The sequence below is a fragment of the Alexandromys fortis genome, unplaced genomic scaffold (assembly GCF_014885135.2).
Source record: "Alexandromys fortis isolate MF-2015 unplaced genomic scaffold, M_Fortis_MF-2015_v1.1 scaffold_69, whole genome shotgun sequence".
NCBI lineage: Eukaryota > Metazoa > Chordata > Mammalia > Rodentia > Cricetidae > Alexandromys > Alexandromys fortis.
Window position 1 is genome coordinate 3,797,530 of NW_026067951.1, and position 25,536 is coordinate 3,823,065.

Consider the following 25,536-nt stretch of genomic DNA (forward strand, 5'->3'; position numbering starts at 1 on the left):
CTTCTCCAGTCTGCATGTGTCTGTTGAGGGAAGGAAGTCTGTGAAGATGAGCACTTCTGCTAGGCTATTACTCTGACGGCAACTCCAGCTAATGCACTTCCCATTAAGAGGGATTTTAGCAGAACTATTTCTTTGATGTATAATTTTAAAGCACTCTCCCATAACTATAGTGGTAGAATCATTTGATGATATATATAGTCCAATTTGGTGTGAAACAGAATGTACCTTCTAAAAGAATTACCACCTTCAATTCATACCTTGTTTTAAATTACACTGATGTAAAAACGTAACATTTATTTTTGTTTCTTCCAAAGGGAGGGAGGAATGTTTTCTCCTCAGAGTCCCTGCTTACATAGCAATCATGCAGAAAGGTTCTAAAAATGTCTTGAAATGCACACATGGCACTAGTGTAGAATATTTGGAGTTTTAGAGCTGAGCTTTCTTGAAGGTCATGATGGCAGTGTTCCCGCAGTGATGGCCTGCCTGCTGCAACAGGGGCTTTGTTTCCTTTTAGCTGGGAGGTGTGTGCTTACATCACGGGCACACAGGGTTGTCATAGAAAATAGATAGGAATGCTGTGCTAACTGGAAGACCAGCAGATAGAAACTACACTACAGACTTATAAACTATGCTTTGATGTAATGCCTGATGTTTTACAAAATTGCTAAAACTTCTATCATAATTGACAAGATGGAAGGAAAAATGTGTAAACATAGCAAGTCAGTTATGTAAATGGTCAAGCATGGTCACTGCTCAGCATCTGAGGGGGTTGTTCTAGGACCCTTGTGGCTCCAGAGTCCACAGATGCACTGGTCTTTCATAACGAATGGCACAGTGTTTGTAAGTAGCCAGTGGCTAGCGTCTGTCATCTCCAGGCCAAGTGTACATGTGGTGTGAATACTTACTAGACAGCACTAACATGAAAGAAGTTTGAGACATTTGTAAAACAGTTTTTTAAAAAAATAATTTTGACTTGTGATTAAATCTAGAGATATAGAACCATGAGTCTAGAGGGCCAAGTATATGTGAAAATCAATAAGTGTAATTAAAAGTTCTTATTTTAGAAACATCTTCATTACTTTTCTGATATATGTTTAATGTGCATATTTGGTTGGATGCCAGAGATATCACTTTTATATTTCTTTTAAGTTCAATTATCATTGTTTCAGTGTTGTCTACTCTTAAGTTTTAAAGCATTTTTTGTCACTTATCCATATAGTTTAATAACTCTAGCTTGACAAAACCCATGTACTGTGGTCACGAAAGGATGACCTTTGTTCTTAAGAAATATAAACTCCATAATTGTATATCTGCTTACATGTGTGTGTTGTATGCTTATGGAAAAGGGCCCATGATTACAATCACAGTTTGGGGGAGGTACAGATAAGTGGATCCCTGGAGCTTGCTGGACCATCAGTCTGGTCTACTTGGCAAGTACCAGACCAGTAGAGACCCTGTGTCAAGAGATGGAGGTAAACAGTACCTGAAGAATTAAGAGGAACTCCTATGTTATTATTTGGCCTGCACATACACATGCATAATATGTGTGTCTGCACACATGTACCCACGCAGCTTCTCAAACGAAAGCACAGGCGCGTGCATGCACACACACCCTTCGAGCTTATGTGTCTAAGTTGTGAATAAAACAAAAGAATGTAATGCTTAGACTTGGGTTTCATCTCTTAGATACATCATTATGTATATGCAAGTGTTGTAAAGTCTAAAGAAATAAGTAAAATCTCAAACCCTCCTTAAGGGTTCCTGCCATAATTTATTAATAATTTCTTCTTTTGGATATTAATTTTTAAATTTCGAAGTGTTATTATATATCACATTGTAATGACCTTAATAGATTTGTATATTGTTTTGAATGGACTTGAATCACATAATTATAAGATAAGGAAACCTGTTGGGTCTTAAGATCCTTAGAGTAATTGCAATGTATATTTCAAGAACCTAAGATGATAATGATTACTTAGATGCCTAATGTTTTTGAAAAGCAAATTGTGAGCTGGGGAAGTAGCTTAGTAGTTGAGAGCACTTGCCTATCATGTGCAAGTCCCTGGGCTTGATTCCCTACATAGCTGACAAAGGAGTAAAGAGGGGTCTTTGTCTTTCTTTGATGGAAATTTGCCAACTATTTTGTATGATTAGATAGGCTTATAAGAAAAGGGACAAATGGTGAGGTGGACAGTTGGCTAACTGGGGTCTGAGATGGCACACCATGTATTCTACAGGGAGATGGTGTTAGGAAAGAGTTTATACGATGCTGTCTGCACTCGTGAGGATGCTTGCGGCACAGGACCACTTCCTACTATTTGGATCACCTTCTAGCAGTGTGGGAAAGGATGGTGTATAGTAAGGAAATGTGTAAACAAGATGAGTCACCAAAGAGCATTGGCTCTGCTCGTTTTACCATAAGGACACTTCTGTGATAGTCAGGCATTCCGATTTACCAAGTGTTCTTTTTTTTTTTTTAATTATTTATTTATTATGTATACAACATTCTGTCTGTGTGTGTGTGCCTGCAGGCCGAAGAGGGCACCAGACCCCATTACAGATGGCTGTGAGCCACCATGTAGTTGCTGGGAATTGAACTCAGGACCTTTGGAAGAGCAAGCAATGCTCTTAACCTCTGAGCCATCTCTCCAGCCCCTACCAAGTGTTCTTGACGTTTCTTTTTTTCCTATTTTCTTTTGGTAGTTTTTTATTTTTTTCCTTCTGTGATTATGTTTCCCTTTTAAGATATAAAAAAATAAATAAGTGACAAAACCTAATTGTATTGACTTATTAAAATTTATAAATTAATAGTCATGAATATCTGGAAAAGAAAACCTGAGAGATATTCAATAGACCAATGGAAGGGACTGTCTGAACTTTTGTCAGTTTGTAACCTTCTCCAGTTTCCTTCTCTTTTAATCAGTTTCATCGACGAATTTACAAAGGAATTCCACTCCAGCTCCGAGGCGAAGTCTGGGCTCTTCTTCTTGAGATCCCTAAAATGAAAGAAGAAACAAAAGACCTTTATAGTGTGAGTAGCTAAATTAACTATGAGTTTGAAGTTTAAATGCAAAATCGTTTCTCTTTGTTTTTAAGGTGATAGGGTATTCTCCGATCACCTGAAATTGTATTGAGATTTCATTGCTTACTGTTTTTTTTTTTTTTTTTTTTTTTTTTTTGTTAGTGCCAGTCTACTCAAATTTTAGATCAAGTGTTGTCTGTATCGACCACTATTGTTAGACACTGATAGTGATCCATTAGTGCTAGGGCATATTTATAAGGAAAGTTGACTTACGTTTGGTTGTTCTACTAATAAGGAGATTTATATCATGTTTAGAGTTTATGGGGAAGGTAAAAGCAGAATCCCATTTTTCTAACACTGCCTGTGTGTACTCTTTCTAAACCTAAGTTTATATTAACCTTTGAAAAGAATAAGAACTTTACATCTAAGATTCTTAGAACCATAGGTTTTAAAGTATGTTCCATAGAAAATGTATTTACATAGAATGAATTACAACAGAACAAATTGGGAAAAAAGAAAAATCAATTTAAACCCAGGCAGTTATAAAAGACACCTTAGTGTCTTTTGGTATTTTTCTTCCCTATGTGCGAACTCAGATGAAAGCTTGCCAAATGAAAGAGAATAAGCAGTAGTTAAAGAATTAATAGTTTCATGAGAGTACAGGGCTTCACACAGGCAGTGAATTTTGTGTTTCAGGGTATTGGAGTTTGACATTACTTTAGACTAGTGATAAGATTATTATTAGCATCAAGTTTTTAGAGCCCATCTTCAAAGTGATGTTTACCTGAGAGAGCACACATACAGTTTAACTCTAGCACTTAGAACAGTGTGCCCAGCATACAGCACGTGCTCAGTAACTATCTGGTTAATAAATGAACACAGAAATTAGCCAGACCACACAGTACTTTTGTCTGCATACTGCATTCATTTCCAGGGCTGCGGGTGACCAAAGTCAGCAGTCTGTCCTGTCACAGTTCTGGAGGACAGAGTTCAGAAGTTAGTGTTGCAGCAGGGAAGACTCTTTCCTGGCCTTCTGCCCACCTCTGCTGGCTGCCCGCAATTGTTAGTGTTCCTTGGCTGTAGCTCTGTAGCTCCTTCTGTCTCCTGTGTCACATGTCACGTGTCTCCTCCCTGATAAGGTTGCCAGCCCTTGGATTTGAGTTTTGTTGTTGTGCACATGCTCTCTTCTGAGCTTAATGGTGATTTCAAAGTCTCTGCTTCCCTCTAAGGCCACGTGCACTGGTTCTGGGTGGACACGAGGGGACACTCTTCAACATATATATATATATTCCTAGTTCACATAAGAGAGTGGTTTAGTAACCCAGTAACAACAAAACAAATGAGTGTTAAGGCTCCCAAGCTAATTGTTTAGTTTGATACCTTCAGACATTACAATTATTACTTAATTCTCCTCATGACATCATTTAATCATGCCTCTTTTTCTGACCTTCTTTCCTTGTCCCTCTACAAAAATGACTTACGTTTCTGTCTGCACTATGCCGTGAAGTGATTTTTCCTTTTTTAATCTACCAAGGTATTATGTTTTGAGATGGAGCATGGCATGTTTGTACATTCAGGCCTTTGGCTTCATCTGCAGACGTCTGTGCCTCTTGTTGGAGCAGAGCTCTGCATGGTGTTACACAGCACACAAAGGTAAAGGAGTGCAGTGTGCGGAGCTGGCACTTCCTGTGAGGACACGAGACTGTGCAGATATTTGCATTCTAGATAGTGCGTGACATTTAGACAGCCAAATAAAAGCATTAACTGAGCTGAAATCCATGGAGTCTCAGTGGACTAAGAGACTTGAGTGGGGAGAAAAAATGGGTTGAGTTTTCAAGGTGCTTTAGAATGCCCTTTCTGATTCCCTTTCTCCAGCTGGGATCTGGTTGGTTTTAGTTTGAAGCTTTGTATTGTTGTATTTGGGAAACATCTTTCCTACTTCACCTTGTGGAGCATTGAGCTTGTTAGGATACTTTATGGACATTATTTGCGTGCTGTACAGGGATTGTCTTACTTAAGTCTTGCCATTACAGCATGAGGCAGGTTTTACTACTATTTTCTGTATCATTATCGTTTCATTTAACAGACCAGGAACCTGAGCTTAGCAAGGTTTTGTAACTTCTCACCCAGGGTGAGCAAAGAACCCAGTCTGTTCTGGCTCCAAACCAGTGTTTCCCCTTTTCATTTAATTATATCACATTTGTGTCTGTCTTGAATTTAGAAACATATGTTAAAGTGGCAGAAGGCCCATGCACCATGGTTCTAAAACTCCACAGCATGAGCCTAGTTGAGGCTTCTGGAAGGAACCCCACAGACACTGCTGGCCTTTCATCTCACCGCCACCCTGTCAGCCTCTCTCTACAGTATAGGCTCAGTAGGTCTCTTCCTTTTAGTGAAAGCATTCCTCCATGTTATCACTGTGGTACTTGTGAATATGGATCTCCCTGTTGGGGAGCTGTAGAGTCTGCTCACCTACTTGTTAGTGGGGTGTGGGTAAGGGGTGCTGTGTTTGTTTCACTGCATCTGCTGCCTGTAAATTCCTTGGAACATAAATAACATTTCTGCCCAGTGCACTTTTACCTGCTTCTTTGCCTTTGCTTCTGTCTTAATGTCTTTGCTGTGATTTTCATGTCTTTGAGAAAAGCCAGTATTATGGATATGTTTGGGTCTTTTTTTCCTTCAACTAAATTTTATTTTAAGACATTTTTTGGTCATGTCTTTCTTCCTATGTTTTGACATCTCAGTGCTTACCAGGAGGTCTTTAGAACAAGTGAAGCCTCTATATTTGACTGTTTCCTTAACAATAAAAGATATTTAAAAACCAAATATATACAGGTTACTATTTGTATTGCTTCAAAACTCTGGAACATACTGTGGTTATTCTTCATGTTTTCTTTTGGGTATATTGTATTGCTGAGGATGAAACAGGCCTCTCATAGACTAGAAAAATGTTATCTCACTGGGTCATACTCCCCAGGCCACTCTCCTATTTTAAAAAAACTGCAGAAGGTCACATCTCAAAACACAGTTAAAATACTTAACATATATACACACATAAATGTCAAGCCCATGTATATTCTAGACATAATCACTTTTCCTTTTAACTTAGGGGTTAAAGTTATGTTTTATATATATATATATAATTTATATATACATATAAATTTATATAATATATATTTAATATATATAATATATGTTTTATATATATATTGGAATTGATTTAGACTCAGTTGTATTACCAGTATATGATAAATGACCCCATATGAATGTGTGTCTATGGATAATGATTTATACTTAAACATAGGTAAATACAAATAGTTACAAATTTCAATCATCTTTCTGGTTAAACACTGGTAATGAAAACAGTCATAATTTAGCTCCCTTTCCCCAGAAATGCCACCAAATTGACATCAGACTTTTAAAAAAGGCAAACCTATAAGGAATAAGAAAATGAAGAAATCATGTCTGCCACAGTTTGGACCGCAGAGTGCAGACAGTGCAGACAGGCAGGCAGAGTAAACAAAACAATCTGAGGAATCTAAGTTCTGTTCTGGCAGTAGGAATCTGGAGAAGCCACATGGTGTATGTCTTTAATCTCTAGAGGACTTGGTAATTACCACCTGCAGGTACCTCAGGACATAAAGGTGAAGCTGAACACTGAAGTGACTGAAAGTCTGTGGGTGAAGCAGTTGGGAGCAAGTCCCCAAGTCTCCTCCAGCACAGGCCCAGAACTGTAGGTCTCTTACTGGGAGAAGGTGAAGCAGCTGCTGTCCTAGCTGTGCAGGGGAGTATAATACCCCAATTTTGGTACAGTTAGCTTTTTCTCAGGAATACCAACAGTTAGATGCTAGTCAGGAGCTGGAGAGAGATTCCCTGGGATATGTGACCAGTGCAAGAAAATAGACACAAAGACCTAGGGTTCTAGGGGCTGCACTGCAACGGCCCTGTTACATCCCCACTCTACAGGGACATCACTGCCCACTGTCGTGAAGCTCCATCTAGGCACATGGCTTTGTTTAATGCCTTACTTTCAAGTGGAAACACATAACACAATTAGTAGTCATTTGAGGAAAAGGACTTAAATTGGAGACAAATGAAAACAAGTGGAAAAATGCACTTGCAAGAAACAGATCGTGGAATAAAAAGAAAACCTAAAAGATTGTTGTTAGTATCTTCAGAGAAGTGAAATCGACATTGCACCCACAAAACAGTATAGTAAGCTATAAAAAGGAGAATTCTGTAATAGCAAAGACCTTAAGAATATAAAAAAAAAGTAATGAAAAACTTAATCGAAAATAATTGAAAATTTTCAGAAAATAAAATTTAAAGGCACAGATACTAATAGAGAAAAAAGAAAATGAGCTTGATTAGAAGATCCCACACTATAATAACCAAGCTCCTGAAGAAAATGGAATCATGGCAGGGGAGGAAGAGGAAATTGACATAGGAATCCAGAATTATTAAAGACAGCTTTGCAGAGATGAGAGATGTATGAATTTGTAAGATTGAAGTGCCCAAATCTGTGGATGAAAATAGGTCCAAAACAAGTAAAGAAATGGACAGCTTCCAAACAGAGTGCTCCCACCAGCTCCAGAGAAGGAAAGATCTCACCTAGAAATGAAGAATTCCAGTGGTAGCACAGGAGGCCAGGAAATGGTAAAGCACTGCCTTTTGAGCAAGAATGCTTCTAATTTAGAATTCTCAAGCAGGTTCCACAGTCATTTGAAAGAGAAGTCACCAGATATTTAAGATTTCCAAACCTTTGTACTTCTGTGGTGCCCATTCACAGTAGCTATTGGAGAATGCAGTCCATAAACCAAGACCCAGGAATCGGGGACCCAAGGTCAGAGCAAAGCTAAGGAAGTCCTAAGACCAGAGGCAGTAGCCTCTAAGCAGGCCACCTAAGCGAAGACTGGCTGCTTTGGGAGAAAGTTTAAGAAGTTGGCCACTAAGCCGACCTCGGTAATGCACATCTTTAATCCCAGCACTTGGGAGGCAGTGGCTACAGGTAACTAGATCTCCGTGAGTTCAAGGCCAACCTTGTCTATGTAGTGAGTTCCAGGCTAGCTAAGGCTGCTCAGTGAGACCCTGTCTCAAACAAACAAGCAAACAAACAAACAAACGATACAAAGAAAAGAAACTGGATATTCTGTGAATTCTACAGAGTGCTTCAGATTGGTGTTGAATTTCCTGCAAGAATATAGAAAGTGAAGCAAATGAAGAAGCAGTAATTCATTCTAAGCAAAGAAAATCCTGAGCCAGAGGAAAAAAATTTTTTTTAAAGATTTATTTCTTATGTATACAACATTCTGCCTCCATGTATGCCCGTGTGCCAGAAGAGGGCGCCAAATCTCATTACAGATGGTTGTGAGCCACCATATGGTTGCTGGGAATTGAACTCCGGACCTTTGGAAGAACAGCCAGTGCTCTTAACCGCTGAGCCATCTCTCCAGCCCCAGAAAAAGAATTTTTTGAAGAGTGCACCACTCAGCCATATTAGTCCTACAAACCTCAGACATTCCCTGATCTAAATCTGATACCATGGAAGGGAAAGGCTGTGAGCAGAGTAGATGGGGGCATGGAAGGAAGGAAACGTTTTCTTTGTGTGTCTTTTTATATTGCCTAGATCTTTCCCTAGCCCTCCCCTCTGCCAATACATTCATGCATGCATGCATACATACATACATACAGTTTTTAATTAGGATCATTTTGCTATTTATCATAGTGTTTCAGCAAGTATTTTTCATGAAAATATATTTTCTTCTCCTCTTTTTCTTCTTCAGAAATTAAAACACAGAGCACGAGGTTGTTCACCTGACATCAGACAAATAGACCTTGACGTGAACCGCACATTTAGGAACCATATTATGTTTAGAGACAGATACGGCGTTAAGTAAGTAAAGTTTAATATTATAAAATGTGAATAATGCATGTACAAATGGTCTTTATTGGAGTCTTTAAGATGAACTGTACTTTTAGGATGTCTTGTTTATACTATAATTTTTATTTTGATCCTAAAGGTTTTTGTAGATCATTTAATTCCATGTTGAGTGAAACTGGGGTCTGACTTAATTTACCATTTTAAAACATTGGCATAGTACATGTTGTAAAATTGGTACGGAATTATTTTATGATTGTAAAATTCTTAAAAATATTTTGTAGGTACTAGGGAGGCTGAGGCAGGAGGACTGCAAGTTTGAGGTCATTTATAGATGTGAGAGCATGTATTTATTTGAAAACTGTTGGTAATAAGTTTATCTCTCAAACTGTGACCTCATGAATAAATGGAACCTGAAAGAAGAAAATGAATTAAATGAGGAGTTAATGTATGGAGTACAACAGAGCATTTGTCCTTACCGCAGTGGCCATCACTGTGTCCGTGTAGTAATGAAAAGACACGATTTTGCCGACCTATGAGTCATTTAGAATCCAATCAGCAACGCAAAAACTGTAGACTACAGTGTTAAGATCTGCTTGACCAGGAAGGGCAGGCTGGAAAGTTCAGTCTGTGTGTGCCTTGGATAATTTTCCTGACTCAAATTTAATAAACAACAGATTTAATCACATCTGTAAAACTCTTGAGCGCAGCACCTAGGTCAGTACTTAAATAATAAGGGAATTGCAGCCTAACTGGTATAGTTGACCATTGCAGCTTGTCCTTGTGAACTTGGTGCTCACACATATCCCTTTAAACCATTCTGATTCCATGTGAGGCTATAACAAAATCATACATCTGTCTAGTCTGATGCAGCTATTTTGTTCACAGCTGTCCACAAGTGCATTTCAAGTCCGGTGCTGGTAGTCATGCTTAAATAGTATATAGTATAATAGTGTAACTGTAGTATAGAGTTACCTATTAGTACTTCTAATATAAGATAGTGAGAGAAAGAAAATACTAATATATAGGCATTCACACCAAATATACGGGAAAAGTACAGTTATTCCTGTGACTGGCCATGTGTCATGGTGTTTATAAATACATTTTTCCATTGTCCATCCCTCATCAAGTACCTCAGGTGTGTTATAGGACTTAGGGCTTCAATCCTGAAAAACTGAACCATTATCAGTCTCTAAATAATGTTGCTATAGTTTTCCATAGTTTTCTTTACACATATACTCTTTGTATGTACTTAGTACATACATGCTAAGAAATTCCCCAAATAGTCTCCTTTATTCCAGGTGTGATTTCTTTGTGTCCTTTAGGTAGTACCATCAACCTCTCACATAGGGATCAAGCCATCCTGACTAATGTAGTCACCTCTTTTGCCTGTTGAACCCAAAAATGACATAAGAAACCCAAAGAGTTGTGTGGTCGTTTCACTTCCAAGTTGATGGAGTCACTGTTGTGTCTCCCTCTAGTCTCATTCCTCTTTTCTGTCTTGTTCTGCTTTGGGAGTTTGAGGTAGGGTCTCACTAGATAGCCCAGGATGATGGCTTAGAACTTGTGATCCTCCTGCCTTAGCCCCTGGGTGCTGGTATTACAGATGTTCACCACCAGGCCAGTTCTGTTAGAAGTAAGATTAAGTCAGCAAAGATTGAGGTGGCACAAACTACCTTCACTGTGATGGGTAATCTCGTTTTAGGATGGGACTGTTCTACTTCCTGGGGGATGTCTTCCCGGACTGCCATTTCCTGTACTTAGCTACTGCTCTAAGAGTCTTCAAAAGGCCGTCCATATGTTATTTCACTAGAGGCTTCAGAGTAAGATCAGCGAAGCCTTGGTACTTCCCATATGAACTTTTTCTATCTGAATGTATGATAATGTCTCAAATTTAAACTATTATATTATATTGAGAATTCTGGTTCAATTTGAGCTTGGTATGCTTTTTTTTTTAAAGCTACAATAGTAATTTTATTTGAATTCTTTTTGGTTTTAGTCAGCCTGTTTTTTTTTAAGTTTGTAATTTTAAAAATTAAATTCTTTAAAAACTAAATTATGTTTAATATAAATTTTCAATTCTCTAGGCAACAATCCTTATTCCATGTTCTTGCTGCATATTCTATCTATAATACGGTAAGTTGGGGCCTGCTTGCCTAGTTCTTTGAATTGTATTCTGAAGAACCAAAGATTCTTGTTGGTACTCTACATAACATGGCTCTTGTAGGCCATTTCTTCATGTCAGATGGTCTCCATAGTCCCATGAGCTCTGGTGTTTTTATAGCTCCCATGTTAACCCAAGATCTGATTTGGAAGTAGGAAAACCTAGATATGACTACAGGATGCCTGTGAGCTTCACTTTCCCTCCCTCTAGATTGTTTTTGTTTTGTTATATTTTTGTGGTCTTTGGTTTTCTTTTTTAAGCATTTAAGATTAGGCATGGCAGGGTAGGAGAGGGAGCAGTGGCCTGCTGCCTCTTCCTCACTCCTGGCAGGTACTGTTGTGATACCCTAACTTCTCACCTGTGGGAGGTCTGTGAGGAGTAGACTAAAACTAAATCTTGTGTCTGCAGAAACACAGAGGGGACAAGACAGAAAACTGAGATTTTTGGGAACAGTTTGCCAGCTTCTGAGAACCATATATTAAATAAAATTAATATTCACATTGTTAGAGACTGTATTGCCATATTACATGTAAAAGTTTTTTTTAAATGTATCTTGTTCCCCACACCTGTTTACTCTTGAGCACAGTTGAAATCTTGTATAGCATGTGTCCCGATGCTGTAGATATTACAACAGTTATCTCTAGAATTGCCCAGGCATTTCCTGGTATTTTACAGATTAACCTTTCTCATGTATGTGTTCATGGAATTTGATTTTAAAGCCCCCAGTCTGTGTTTTCATTGCTCCTTAGGAAGTCGGGTACTGTCAAGGGATGAGCCAGATAACAGCCCTACTCCTCATGTACATGAACGAGGAAGACGCCTTCTGGGCCCTGGTCAAACTCTTCTCGGGCCCCAGACATGCTATGCATGGTAAGGAAACCTCATGTATAAGGGTAAACAAGCAGGGGGAAAGAAAACGGAAGGAAAACAAATGGTACCTAGTGAATTTAGGACAGCAAGTGTCAATCCCAGGCCTTCTTCCAGCCTTATGTTCATTCCATCTTAAGGAAAAGGCTAATAACAAAATTTGACAAATTTTCACAAAATGCATAACACTTTGGTTTGTTTTCAAATTAACAGATTGAGTTTAATGGCTTTTTTCTTACATTTGCCAAGAAAATACACTAAACTTTATTTCATTGTTCGCATTTTGCAACTTGTCTTAGGAGTGAAAGTAGTATTTGTTCCCAGAAAGCAGGATTATGTGTTGTTTTGTCCCTGGTGCCATCTATGCCATCTGATAGCAGCTTTAAGACAGTCGAATAGCTGAGGTCATCACTCAGTCTTAGAGCACCTGTCTTGCATGTGCAAGGCCCTGAAGCCAATGTACTAGTTATACAAGACAGTGTTAGGTGAACCACTTAGGTTCACTTGTGAGTATTTATGCTTATAAAATGGGTGACCCTAGCACAGAGAATGCTCATTTGAATATTTCAAGATTAGGATTCTCCATAGTCTTATTACATAGTAAATCTGACAGGCTCTTTTTAGAGAAGGGTGGGCTTGTGCATGTGCTTTTGTCTTGCTCCCTATGTTCCTCACTGGTTATTTAACAGATATCTGCGTGATAACTGATTCTGGGTACTTTGAGCACCTTAAATGGACTCCAGAAGCGAGACATACTGTTGTATCAAGCTACCATCTAATAACCTGTTTGATTTAAAAAGACACCTTGACAGAAAGAACTCGTCATCATTGATCTTTCTCTGGGCTCCTTGTGTGATGGTGTTGCCAAGCCATCCTGGAATATCATGGAGCTTTTCCTACTTTGGTGATGGGTTAATTGTGTGATGGTGTTTTCCTCTACTTTTAGAAAATGGTATTTTCTTTTAAACCTCTTCTGCTGACTTAGCTTCAGCTGTCACCATCTAATCTTTAAACAGTCTTAATTTTACAGCCCTATTATTTGTTCTTACAGTTTAGTTTAGGCCATTTTTATGGGTAACTTTATACTTGAGGGATTATTTGTCTCTAGATCTGGGCAGTTTTGTGAATGATGGTTACCTTTGATCTTTATATTTTTTATGTGAAAATTGTAAGTATATGGGATCAACCCAGAACTGGGCAGAGACCAATTTAAAATACTGAGGCCAGGATGTCACTGAAAAGTGACTAAATGTTAGACAATCATAGCATGTGTAAGCTGGTTCTTACTGAAGTGCATTGGCTTTTTTAAAAAAAAACAAGTCAGATTTTCTTGAAATTTTCCTATCTCCCATTCCTCTCTAATTGACCATGAAAGTGGTTCCAATGGAAAGATAAAGATTTTTAAATAAAATCATTTTACTGTTTAAAAAAAACTATTTCTGAGGGACAAAATCTTTGTAAATTTTTAGACACATCTTCAAAACTGAACCTAAGTTGTAAGTGCAGTGTTTCGTTGCTCTTTTTTTGGTTCTTGAAGCACACTGGGTCCCTATTACTCTGGCTTTACTTCCAATGGAAATCACAAATGTGAATTTTGTGTAGTTTTATTAACCAGTATCCGGTGACATTTACAAAACTGTATGTGCATTTTCTTAAGGGGTTGTGTTAGAAAATGTACTAATTCAGTGTATTAGGATCTCTCATTATACTTGCTATTAAGTTTAGAAAACCATTGCTTTTTAAATTACTTGTTATGTGGAGAGTCTAATGCACTCTCAGATAAACAAATATGTGAGACTATATGCTAAACTAAAATAGGTTTCATTAAATCTGAAAGAAAGCTTAATATTTAGAAACTATTGTCAATAATGAATATCTAAGGAGAATCTGTCCATCATACCTTTTCCTGGGTTCTTAGGAAACCAAAAGATGTCGTTTAAATCTCCCAGATGTGCTTAGAAACTAGGTTTGAAAATACTAATTGCAGAAATAAAGTCTATTGAGTATATGTTCTTAAAATGATTGAATAAATACCTGAAAAGGAACTTCTGAATAAAAATAGTTATAAATTCAGTGAACTAAATATGCAAGTTAGTATTAATTTACCATTTACAGTCAATTACTTATTAGAAATCCTACAGATTACAATGTAGGTAATTATGTATAGGTTTTGGTATAACCTTAAGTGTCTGCATGTTTTAGCTGATGTTAAATATAGCTTATGAAAAGAATTTAAAAGTGATTTTAATGTAAGAAATGTAGAAATACAGTAGTGAAATTGTTAGTGTATTTTTGGCAAATAGTAAGATGTGAAAGGGTAGCAGTAGAGCAGAGTGGTTGTCAGGACTGAAGAGCTTAAAGTCACAGCCAGCAGAAAGGAGGCTGTTTGATAAATAAATTCCGTTTCCATTATCTTTTGGTGTTAAACTTTTCCTCCTAATTTAGAAATATGTTTTCCTTTTTATCAGTTCTACAAAGTAAAGGCGGTAGTTAGCAAGCAAGTACTAGCTAAAAGTTTTACTCTCCAAAGCTCACATGAAATTATTTCCATGATGAGGAAGAAAACACCCTGGTAACGAAGGATGTTGGTTTTGTTTTACAAGTTCAAATACAATATGTTATATTTTTAAGTTGGGGTTTTGTTGGTATTGTCTCTGAAGTTCTGATTTTATGTTTGTGTTCTAGGCTTTTTTGTCCAAGGTTTTCCTAAACTATTGAGATTTCAAGAACATCATGAAAAAATTCTGAATAAATTTCTGTCCAAACTTAAGCAACATTTGGTAGGTAGATGTGTCACTGACTTATAGCCTCCTACACTGAGAGTGAAGCTGCAGTAATTAATTAAATTCAGCAGGGGTTCCCTGTTTCTGGTTACCTCACTGTGGAATCATAATCCTCGGTTGTTTAAAGAACATCGGATTTGTAAAATTTAGTATTAATAGACTACCACAGTCCTAATTCATAGGTTCAGATTACTTCTATGAAGCTGATAAATACTACTAACAAAAGCTTTAAAATGTGTGATTTCTCCATTATGTTTTAGGTTTTAAATTGTACAAAAAGCATTATAAGAAGCATAAAAACTGCTTCCTTGTGAACACATGCATGCTTTACTATAAAATATAATGGTGCAATGAAGCAGTTCACTGCTAAATGTATTAATGATTGTGTTATAGTCCCATCATGGTGACATATTCCTGTGATAATTCTTATTAGTTAAATTTGGGGATTAAAAACAGGAATAGAAAAACAAAGTATGAAACTATGAGATGGTTATGTGCTCACCTTTGACAGCCTCTTACTATTGCTATTTTGTTTGTTACAACTCAGAAATTATGAGATCTTTGTTTTTTAGGATTCTCAAGAAATCTACACAAGTTTTTATACAATGAAATGGTTTTTTCAGTGTTTTCTTGATCGAGTAAGTACTTTTTATAAACCTCTTTATGAAAGTGCACAACCAAGGTAAGGGAAGCACTAACAGTACCTTGCTCTGCTTTGTTCTTTGCTGCAGACTCCTTTTACGCTGAACCTCAGGATATGGGACATCTACATCTTTGAAGGAGAGCGAATTCTTACTGCTATGTCTTACACAATCTTGAAGTTACACAGAAGTAAGGAAACGTTTGGCTGCAAAGACTTTACAAAAGTCAAGGCTTATTTTAACTCCTGCTAGCTTGGGCTCCCTCTACCTCATTTTTTTTTTTTTTTTAATTTTTCTTGACGATCATCAGGGAATTCCTGATTCTCGGGACTAGATACACATTACATCAGAAGGTCTTGGATTCTTTCTCTGTCTCAGTTTCATTTTCACACTTGAATAGTAGGATGCCGTTTTCGGTGTCACTAATAATATTCTTCTTGTATTGGTTTCCACTGGGACCCTTGCTCTTCTAGTTGGTCTAAGTCTCAGGTTTGTAATAAGGCAGAGAGAGCAAAGAAACAAGGCCTCCTAGGTGAGTGGGCCCAGAAAAAATATATCTGTTACTTTCTCTAAGAGACTGTTACTTTCTCTAAGAGAAAGTACATCCAGTTTCGAGCCCTGGATGAGACTTGACTGTCATGGCCTCTAGGGCAGCCTGCCTGCCTGCCTGCCTTCCTTCCTTCCTTCCTTCCTTCCTTCCTTCCTTCCTTCCTCCCTCCCTCCCTCCCTCCCTCCCTCCCTCCCTTCCTTCCTTTCTTTCTTATTAGTTAATTTTCCCAGTTTCCCCTCCCTTCTCTCCTTCCGCTCCCCCACTTTCCCAACTCCATCTTCCATCTGATCTTCAGAGAGGTTAAGGCCTCCCCTGGGAAGTCTCCTAAGACTGGCCCATGGCTTGTGCCCCCAACATCCCGTACCCCCCGTGCCTAGGCTGAGCAAGGTATCTATCTCTACATAGAGAATGGGCTCCACAAAATCAGTTCATGCATTAGAGTTAGATCCTGATCCCACTGGCAGTGGCCCCTTATACTGCCCAAGCCACACCATTGTCATCTGTATTCAGGGGACCAGCGATGTTTTCGGAAAAATGAAAGGGGCTCTGTAGATATGATGTGTTGGACCTTAAAGGTCAGGAAATGAGATGTTTTACATTTCAACTTTGAGCCATATGACTCCTCTTGTAGCTCTGTAGAAATGTGGGTCATGGGCAGCCTAGAATCATGTTATCTACATGCACATTTGTGTGTGCCCCACTCTGGTACATCATTCTTGAATGATTTGTTTGGCATTCTGACTAAGTTATAAACCAGCTGAGAGCATGGGGACAAGTGTATGGGTTGGGTCCCTGCTGTTCCCGGCCATCTTCAGTGCTTTCATTGAGTTTTCTTGGCCGCTGACTTGAACACACAGAACACATCAGTGCCGCATTAACCACACTTCACCTGCGGTGGGACCTCGGTATCTGTGCTTTTCCAGGGCAAAGCTGTCAGGAATGCTGTGGTGATGGTCCAGCACACAGGCTAACACCAAAACAAAGCTTTGACGACACACTTCCTTCCCAGAGTCGGGTTGTATCATTGCTGGGCGAAAGCCCTTTCCCTTCACCTCCACTCCTTCTCCTTCTTCCTTTATGTCACTGCTCTTGTTATAGGTTATAAATAGATCAAAATATACTCAAAAAGTATATCTTTAACAGTAGTCTAATTGTCTCTAAACAGTGAAAATTAGAAGTGTAATGCTATCTGTCTTTATAGCTCTCATCTCCCTCTAAGTTATTTCACTTAGTATGACTTTAGCCTTTGTAAATAAACTGAGCATAGCAATTACTTCCCATGCCAGTATATCATTAGACTGCACAGCTGTGAAAAATCCTGCCTGCTGCTCTTTCTTTTCTTGTTTAGGAAGCAAAGCTCTTCCATCTTCAGTGAGTTTCCTGTGCCACCATATGAAGAAATAAATGTTGAGGAATAGGGCACACCGGGAGATGTTGCTTTTGGGCTACAAAGTTTTACTAGATGGAAGGATACAGTTTGGGAATGTACTATTTGGATTAGTATGCACCCTTAGTAGTTATGTGTAACAGACTGAAAGTTACCAAGAGAGTAGACTTTAAACGATTGCCTCACAAGAGTAAGTGTACTTGGTGGTGGATCTAAGAGTCATAGAGGTGTAGTCATTCCACGGTGGTGAGCCTGTATTAAAACACTGTGTGTGCCAGAATGTCACTTACAATATGTCACTTGCTAGTTAAAAAAAAATAAATAAAAGCAAAACAAAAAGAAATCTCTCTGGGTATCTTAACAGCTGACCCTAGTCAGAGACCTATTCCTTTCTTGATTTCTTCATGATTGCTTTAAAACTAGTATTACTGGAGATTGATTACACAGCGATTTTAAATGGAAAAACAAAAAACAAAAACAATGTAAATGCACATGATTGGACTAAATGAGCAATACTACATGCTGCTCAGTTAACATCACTGCTACTAATAGTTGAGAGAGAGCATTTGCATGCTTTTGAGTAAGGCGAGGCAGGTGAACTTAGACAGTCTAACTTGTGTTGTGAGTTGAGCCCATACATGTAAATGAACATAGCACACCTGTCTGTAAGGTATGGGTAGTGATGTCTTACTGGGTGTCTGTTTCTGATTTCCAGCTGTAGTGTGATTTTTTTTTATTTTTTATTTTTGCTAATAAAGCTAATTTCCTCAGTCGAAATAATACAAATAAGGTTAGTAATCTTTTTTTTTTGAGGGAATTTGCCAGTCTGAGTTATGTTCCAGCCAATAAATGAGATAAATAAATGCCTATTTACTCATAGGAGCTCTTGTTGTAGTTTAGTGTTAATTCCCAGACATGGTCACTCATAAACCAGTGAGAAAATATTTGGTCTTGTACATCTTTCTGTCTTTTCTCCTAATAAGATCAGCCTGCTTTCTCTAATGTCAAACACTATCCTGCTGAGTTTTAGTGATGTTCACAGTGCCAACTATAAGTTGTGTATATATCTTTTTAATACCCTATTTTAAAACTCACTACACTCAAATAGAGTATATCTTCTTCTCAACCTAATAGAACTGTTGATTGGCATTTGCATTTCTTTCATCCTTTCCTAGAACATCTAATGAGATTGTCTATGGAAGAACTTGTAGAATTTCTTCAGGAGACGCTCGCCAAGGACTTTTTCTTCGAGGATGATTTTGTAATCGAGCAACTTCAGGTTTCTATGTCTGAACTAAAGCGGGCAAAATTAGATCTCCCAGAACCTGGTAAGAAATGCCCTGGCATCCTACATTAAATTCTAGCATAAGAGGCCATGACACAGTTAACACAAACTTTTATTGTTAAGATGTAAGCATTACACTTGGTGATAACATAATATCAATTAGTGTCTTACCAGCTGCTAGTGGCTTTTCTTTCTTTACAAAAAAATTGAACATTTCATACATTTATACAACGTATTTTGGTCATATTCATCCTCCTTTGCCTCCTTCTAGTTCCCTCAAGTGCCCCCATTCTTACTTCCTTTCCAACTTCATGTCTTTTTAAAATGTCATTAATTATCTCCTTGCAGGTGTGTAGGGTCATCCTTTGGGGGTGGGGTGCAACCTATCAGCAGCCATATCCCCAAAGGAGAGTGACTATTCTTCTCAGTAGCCATCAGCCCCCAGTATCTCCTCTGACAAGTGCATCTACATTGGAATTTTGATTACAAAAGTTATCTTCTCTGACCAAAGTTAAGAACTGCACAGGTCTGTAGTATAAACATAAATATTTAAAAGGCGATTAGACAACATGGTCATTTACCCAATAGTAACAACAACAACAACAACAATAATAATAATAATAAGGTTTGCCCTTAAGACCTATAACCTTGGTAGTCATGGGCCTTTGACCAAATTTATAGACCCAGACATGAAATCCCTCCTGTGGAGCATGCCTCATATCCAATCAGAAAGTGATTGGTTACTCCTGTAACTGTCAGGATATTATTTCAGCAGTGAGCACATTTTGCCAGGCGGGCTAGTATTGTAGCGTGCAGGGTCTATTACCTTCTGGTACTTATAAGCTATCTAAAAGTGAGATCATTTTCCTATTAATCAAGGTTGATTTCTCTGTGTTCTGTGACGCAACAATATGGTTTTACCTTCTAGTTATGGTGATCAACCAAGAGGAATGTTAATAGCCTGTGTTGCTGTGGGTGGTTCTAGTGACCACCCAGTAACTCATAGAGAGGGATTTCGTACTTGTCACTGATAACCATGTCTTATGGCTTTTCTTATTTTAGGTATGCTGTTTGAAGTTATTGTTTGCCATTTTCATTTTCCACTGTTATAGTAGGTAGTGTGGTAAGGGGCTAGGAAAGTAGAAATTATGGATGACAGAAGAAAAGTAGATTCAGTTATTCATGTTAACTGGGTTTGGCATTTCCTCATCATGTGCCCTGTGTGATGCTCCTGTAAGAAAAGAAACAGACTCACATCCAGGAAGAGTTGTTTCCCTCAGAAGACCAGCTGCTATGCATTGACTGTTGGAGGGCTTTAACCAGCACTCGAGTCCTGGAGTCATTAGAATTGACAAGACAACACCTCCTCACAGTGGTAATTGAGTTGAGCATAGGCCATGGGAAACTGTGGCCTTTGCTAAGTGAGGTCAACCCTCCCTGTTCAGTATAATGATGCCTATTTTCCACTAATTTTTCCCTGTAGCAGAAAATGCACTTAGAACAGCAATTACTATACTGTCCCTATCTAACACTTGTTTTAAATTGTCTTGCCTATATTAAAAAAGAGTTTAAGGCACTTTAAATTAAAGATACATGTAAAGAAAAAAAAGCATATACACTGGAGAATTATTTATTTAATATCCTTAGAAATACATGGTGAGGTAAAGTTTGAAACAGATCATGATGCCAACTAACTGTTTAGTACCTATTTAATAACTAATGTTTATTCAGAATGTTACTATGTCACATATGTGGCATTTCTCATTTACCCCTATAAAAATAACTGTAGAATTGTGCTCCTAATTTTATAGGAGTAGCAATTTGTAGAATATTTTCAGTAGGAAAATGAGGGGAGTCTGGCTGGGAGATAAAAGGAAAGGGGTGGGTAACTAGAACCAGAGACACTGTAACAATGTTTATTTTCAGAGTGTTTCTGCCCCCATGACTTGACATTGTTTTCCTCTCTAAGTTGTGGATTACGTTTGGAACTGATGGGACAAGACATGAAATTGTATCAAGATCCTTCCAAGTCATACCCATCCTTCAAACTTTTTATGTGTGTGGGATGTTTCCTGAATATATATCTGTGGGTCATTTGTGTGCCTTGTGTTCAGAGGGGCCAGGAGGGCATTGGCTCCTCTGGAACTGGACTGTTACAAACTGTCAAGTGAGTGCTAGTAATCAGACATTGGTCCTGCCAGAGCAGCCAGTATTTTCAGCTGTTGAGCCATCTTTCCATTCCCATAGCCACCCTTTTAAAAGCATAATGACTGACACTCCCTTTGGCTCCTTACGTAGTACACAAAATTGTATGCTTGCCAAGAGTATATAAAGCAAGATCCTCACAAGAGCATGCTGTTGTGAAATTTTTAATATATTTTAGTGTTGGGGTAGAGGATCCCATTCTTGTTTTGGTTTACATTCCTTGAGTTGTAAGTCTAGTATCCTCCTTACAGATTTATTTCATCATCTGTGAGCTTCTCTACCCTGTGTGCGTTGTCTATAGGTACACTCATACAGCATCCCTGTTTGCCCTCTGTGCATTGTACACAGCCCCTGGCACTTAGGAAGTCACTGGCAGACTGTGTGTTACAAATTCTTTACATGTATTTTTTTCTTATGGTTTATTTGTATTAATAAAGATAATTTATATGAAGGTCTTCCCTTGTTCCAATATTTCTCAAATTTTTTGCAATTTTTTTAAAAATTGCTTAAATCTTTTTAGTGAGTATCAATTTGTCTGATTAAGTCTAAGAATTACTTTGGTTTATTGGAAAATACCCCAATTCTCTTATTTTTCAAACAGCCACAGGGATCAACATCACTTAATATCTTGGTGTTTTGTTTCTGTCTATTGGTCTCTACTTTTACAGTTGCAAGTATTTGTAATATCACGTAGGATCAATTTTATATCATTGTTATCTTATTGAATTATCAAAAGAGAATCACCTAATGTTATTAGATTTGCACTTAAAGATTGATGGGTTTTGGAAGAGAAAAATCCTGTTTTAAAAATTAGATTCTGCTAAGGAAAAACTTTTTACCTTTAGTTGTACTACTCTACTGAACTTCGTTAGTTGTACCTTTTAAGGAACCCTGGTAGAGTTTGTTTCCTTTCTAAGACTGTTGCACACTTATAGTGTACATACTCTAGCCCCCACCCCATCTTGAGACTCTTTCTCCAAAAGACATCTGGCCACCAGTGCCAAGATATGTTGCAGACTTGACAGCTCACTAAAGCTGTGGTTGTCATTAAGACATGAGAGGAAAACAGACAGAGGTCAGGCTATGTTCCCCATTCCCTTGGGAGCAATGCTAGCTTTTCAATTGCTGTTTTTTAAAAAATGTATATTTATGTATTTTATGTGATATGGTGGAATGGGGTACAATTCATAAAATAATTTTTGAAAGTTGTTCTCAATTTCTACCATTTAGGACCTGGGCTCAACCTCAGCCATGCAGTTTTACCCACTGAGCCAGCTCATTTCCATTGCTACTATAGGTTGGGTCTATTCTGTAGTTAGCAGCAATCCTCCTGCTTCAGCCCCTCTAATAGTGGAAAAGAACTACCATGCCCAGCTTGTTTTATTTTTAGTTCTGTTTCTGTAGTCACTGTGTTTGGCTCTTAGAAGTTTTCTAAGACTTTCGACATATGTTCAACAAATAATCCTTCCTTGTTCCTCTCTTTTTTGTTATTCAAACTAACTTTTCCAAGTTAAGAAAATATTCAGCTGTTTCTAAACTGACTATTGTTAATGTTTTTGTACATTATCTATATGTTTCATTTACTTTTGAGCAGTTTTGGAAACTTTGTGACTTTTTTCTTTTTTTCATATTTTGAAACTTTGATTTAATTTTTTTTATTCATTTTACGTACCAACCACAGTTTCCCCTCCCTCCCCTCTTTACAGACACCCCTATCCAGTCCTCAGAGGGAGTGGGAGTAAGGCCTCCCTGGGGGAAGGGTCAACAAAGTCTGGCATATCAAGTGGAGACAGTACCAAGTCCCTCCCCCATATCAAGGCTGAACAAGGCATTGCATCATAGGGAATGGGCTCCAGAAAGTGAGTTCATGGACCTAGGATAAGTCCTGGTCCCGCTGGCAGTCGTCCCCGCAACACATCTTTTCCAACATTTACTCAGGTAGGGAAATTTGTAGTGACCATCCTACCACAACATGCCCATTACACAGTTTATTGAATGTATTGAAGAATTTAAAAATGAAAGTAAAGATACCAAGATACATCACCTAAAAGCTGCAGTCACTGTGTCTGTGAAACCAGGGTATTCTTCTGGCTTAACCATGGCACCATAGCCACATCCACAAGAGTAACAGTGTGATTCCCCAGTCTATCCTCATGGCTATTCATGCTGAATATTTCCAGTTGTATTTGGATTGCCTTCTATGTTGTTTGATTGGTTGGTTGATTAAGGTTTACAGATTTGGGGGTTATTTATTTATTATTTTTTAGTATAAGGGCTTATCCTTTGGCTCAAGTAGGGCAAGAATTTACTGTATTCTTGAACAAGTCAGATAGAGACCACAAAAGAGTGGTTTTCAAATTCATTGCTTTTATATTTTTTGATAGACTTTCTTGTAACAAAGAGCTTTTGCTGTCTTATCAGCAGGGATGCTTAGAGTGTCTTTAAATCTAATTCTTACTGAAAAGATGGAATAAATGTTGAATTTTTTTCTCCTTCACCAGTTTTCTCCTTGAAAATGGCTTCTATTCTGAGGAAGCCATTCATAAGCATGCTCTTTGGAACTGTGTGTTGATCTGTTGTGAATGACATTTTGGGCAGAAGTTATAGCTTATTACCTATATACAAAAATCAAGAAATTTTCTTTTTTTAAAATAATTTATTTTAACTTTATTTTATGTGCATTGGTGTGAAGGTGTCAGATCCCAGGAAACTGGAGTTACAGACAGTTGTGAGCTGCCATGTAGGTGCTGGGAATTAAACCTGGGTCCTCTGGAAGAGCAGCCAGTGCCCTTAATCATTGAGTCATCTTTCCAGCCCCGAAATTTTTCTTAAATAACTTAATTTTCAGAAAATAGGAAGTGCTTCTAAAAAGCAAGCATTTTGTTGCCATTGACTGTGATACATGTGTTCCTCCAAGCCCCCCAGAAAAATGCTGGACTTTTGTTTAGCTTGTAAAAAATGAACATCTAGTTTGCACTTTCTCCTTTACGTGGTCTTTGTACTGGTGGTGACAGCTGGTGACTGGATCGGGGAAGAAAGCATGCACTTGTATGTGTCTAGAGCAGTTTGCAGTCATTTCATGCTGGGTTCCAGGTGTTCTTGCAGTCTTGTTCCAAACTCTTGTCACCATTCCATTGCTTGAGTGTGCACCCGGCTTCTCCTGAGCTTATCTTGGATGCACTGTCTAATGTTGTTTATTCTGATCGATTTACTTGAGCAGTCCATAACCATGGCAGGTTCTTTGAAGGACTTTCTAATCTCTACTTCTATCCCAGACCTTAGTCCTGGGAACCCATGGCTCCAATTTGTTTTGTCAGTACCTTGAGTGGGCATCTTTCCTGCCTGTCCCTCACACTGCAAACTGGGTCAGTTATCTCCACTCAACCTCTGAACTTCCTATTTTTCTGTATTTCATGATACGGTAAAATGGGCAACACTCATTAATCTTTAGTCATTTAAAATCTCCTATTCCGGGGGCTGGAGAGATGGCTCAGTGGTTAAGAGCATTGCCTGCTCTTCCAAAGGTCCTGAGGTCAATTCCCAGCAACCGCATGGTGGCTCACAACCATCTGTAAAGAGATCTGGTGCCCTCTTCTGGCCTTCAGGCATACACACAGACAGAATATTGTATACATAATAAATAAATATTAAAAAAAAAAAAGAAGTTCCTAAAATCTCTTATTCTGCCGGGCAGTGGTGGTGCATGCCTTTAATCCAGCACTTGGGAGGCAGAGGCAGGAGGATCTCTGTGAGTTAGAGACCAGCCTGGTCTACAAGAGCTAGTTCCAGGACAGGCTCCAAAACCACAGAGAAACCCTGTCTCGAAAAACAAAAAACAACAACAAAAAGAAATCTCCTATTCCATGCAACCCCCAGCTTCCTGGAACCCAATCAGCTACAGTACAGTTTATCAGTTAATGTGTTTCTAAGGCTTTGTAATGTCTTGTAAAGATTTCCCTCAGAGCAGTGTCTGTTAGTGTCTGTTAAAGCGGGCCGGGCCGCTGAGTCTGTATGGCTTCCTTCCCTCCTGGGGAAATGATGAGGAGTGTCTAGCCTCTTGTAGGGAAGGCCAGTACTTCCGGAGAAAACCCAGAGCCTTTAGTTGGCATAGAAGTCTTTCTAGCTGCTTGTTTTCCAGTTCATCTTTCCTTCCCTTCCAGTACTTTGGGTATCATCACAGTGAAGTGGGAGTCTCCTATGAATGTCTTTGCCCAGTGTTCACATTTGCATGACCAACTCAGCTTTTCCTAACAGCCTTTGGAGTGTGGTATTTATTTGCTTTTGTGGGCTTTTTGGTCTTCAAAGACAATTTTTCTGGATATGGTTTATTTAGGCTTTTTAAAATTAGCATTTTATTTATTAAAATCCGGATTATAAAATTTATGGGGTTTTTTTTTTTTTGGCTGTTGTTTCATTTAAAGAAGTTAGAATAACATTTTTATGTTATCTTGTAATTTGTTTGTTTGTTTCTTTTTCAAGATTAGGTTTCTCTGTGTGGCCCTGGCTCTCCTGGAGCTCACACAGTACAGAAAGCTGGCCTTGAACTCATAGAGGTCTGCTTGCCTCTGCCTCCTGAGTGCTGGGATAAGGCATGTGCCACCACCAGCCAGTTAAATCTGTAGTAATTTTAACATTTTTTTAAAAGGAATTTTAGTTAATGTTTGGTTCTATTTACAATTGACTACAAATATTTTAGATTTTGTGTGTATGTATGTGTGTGTGTATTTGTATGTGTGTGTGTGTGCGTTGTATCC

General features: G+C 38.3%; 1 protein-coding gene across 2 annotated transcripts in view; it reads left to right on the forward strand.

The window, feature by feature from the left end:
• Window positions 1-25,536, forward strand: part of Usp6nl (USP6 N-terminal like) — a 132,597-nt gene that overhangs the window by 95,783 nt on the left and 11,278 nt on the right. For both annotated transcript variants that reach the window (XM_050150489.1, XM_050150488.1), the window contains exons 7-14: window positions 2,924-3,031; window positions 8,806-8,915; window positions 10,988-11,036; window positions 11,814-11,934; window positions 14,617-14,711; window positions 15,287-15,352; window positions 15,446-15,545; window positions 18,468-18,620. In XM_050150489.1, the coding sequence (XP_050006446.1) occupies window positions 2,924-3,031; window positions 8,806-8,915; window positions 10,988-11,036; window positions 11,814-11,934; window positions 14,617-14,711; window positions 15,287-15,352; window positions 15,446-15,545; window positions 18,468-18,620 (802 nt within the window). The remainder of the gene's footprint in view (window positions 1-2,923; window positions 3,032-8,805; window positions 8,916-10,987; window positions 11,037-11,813; window positions 11,935-14,616; window positions 14,712-15,286; window positions 15,353-15,445; window positions 15,546-18,467; window positions 18,621-25,536) is intronic.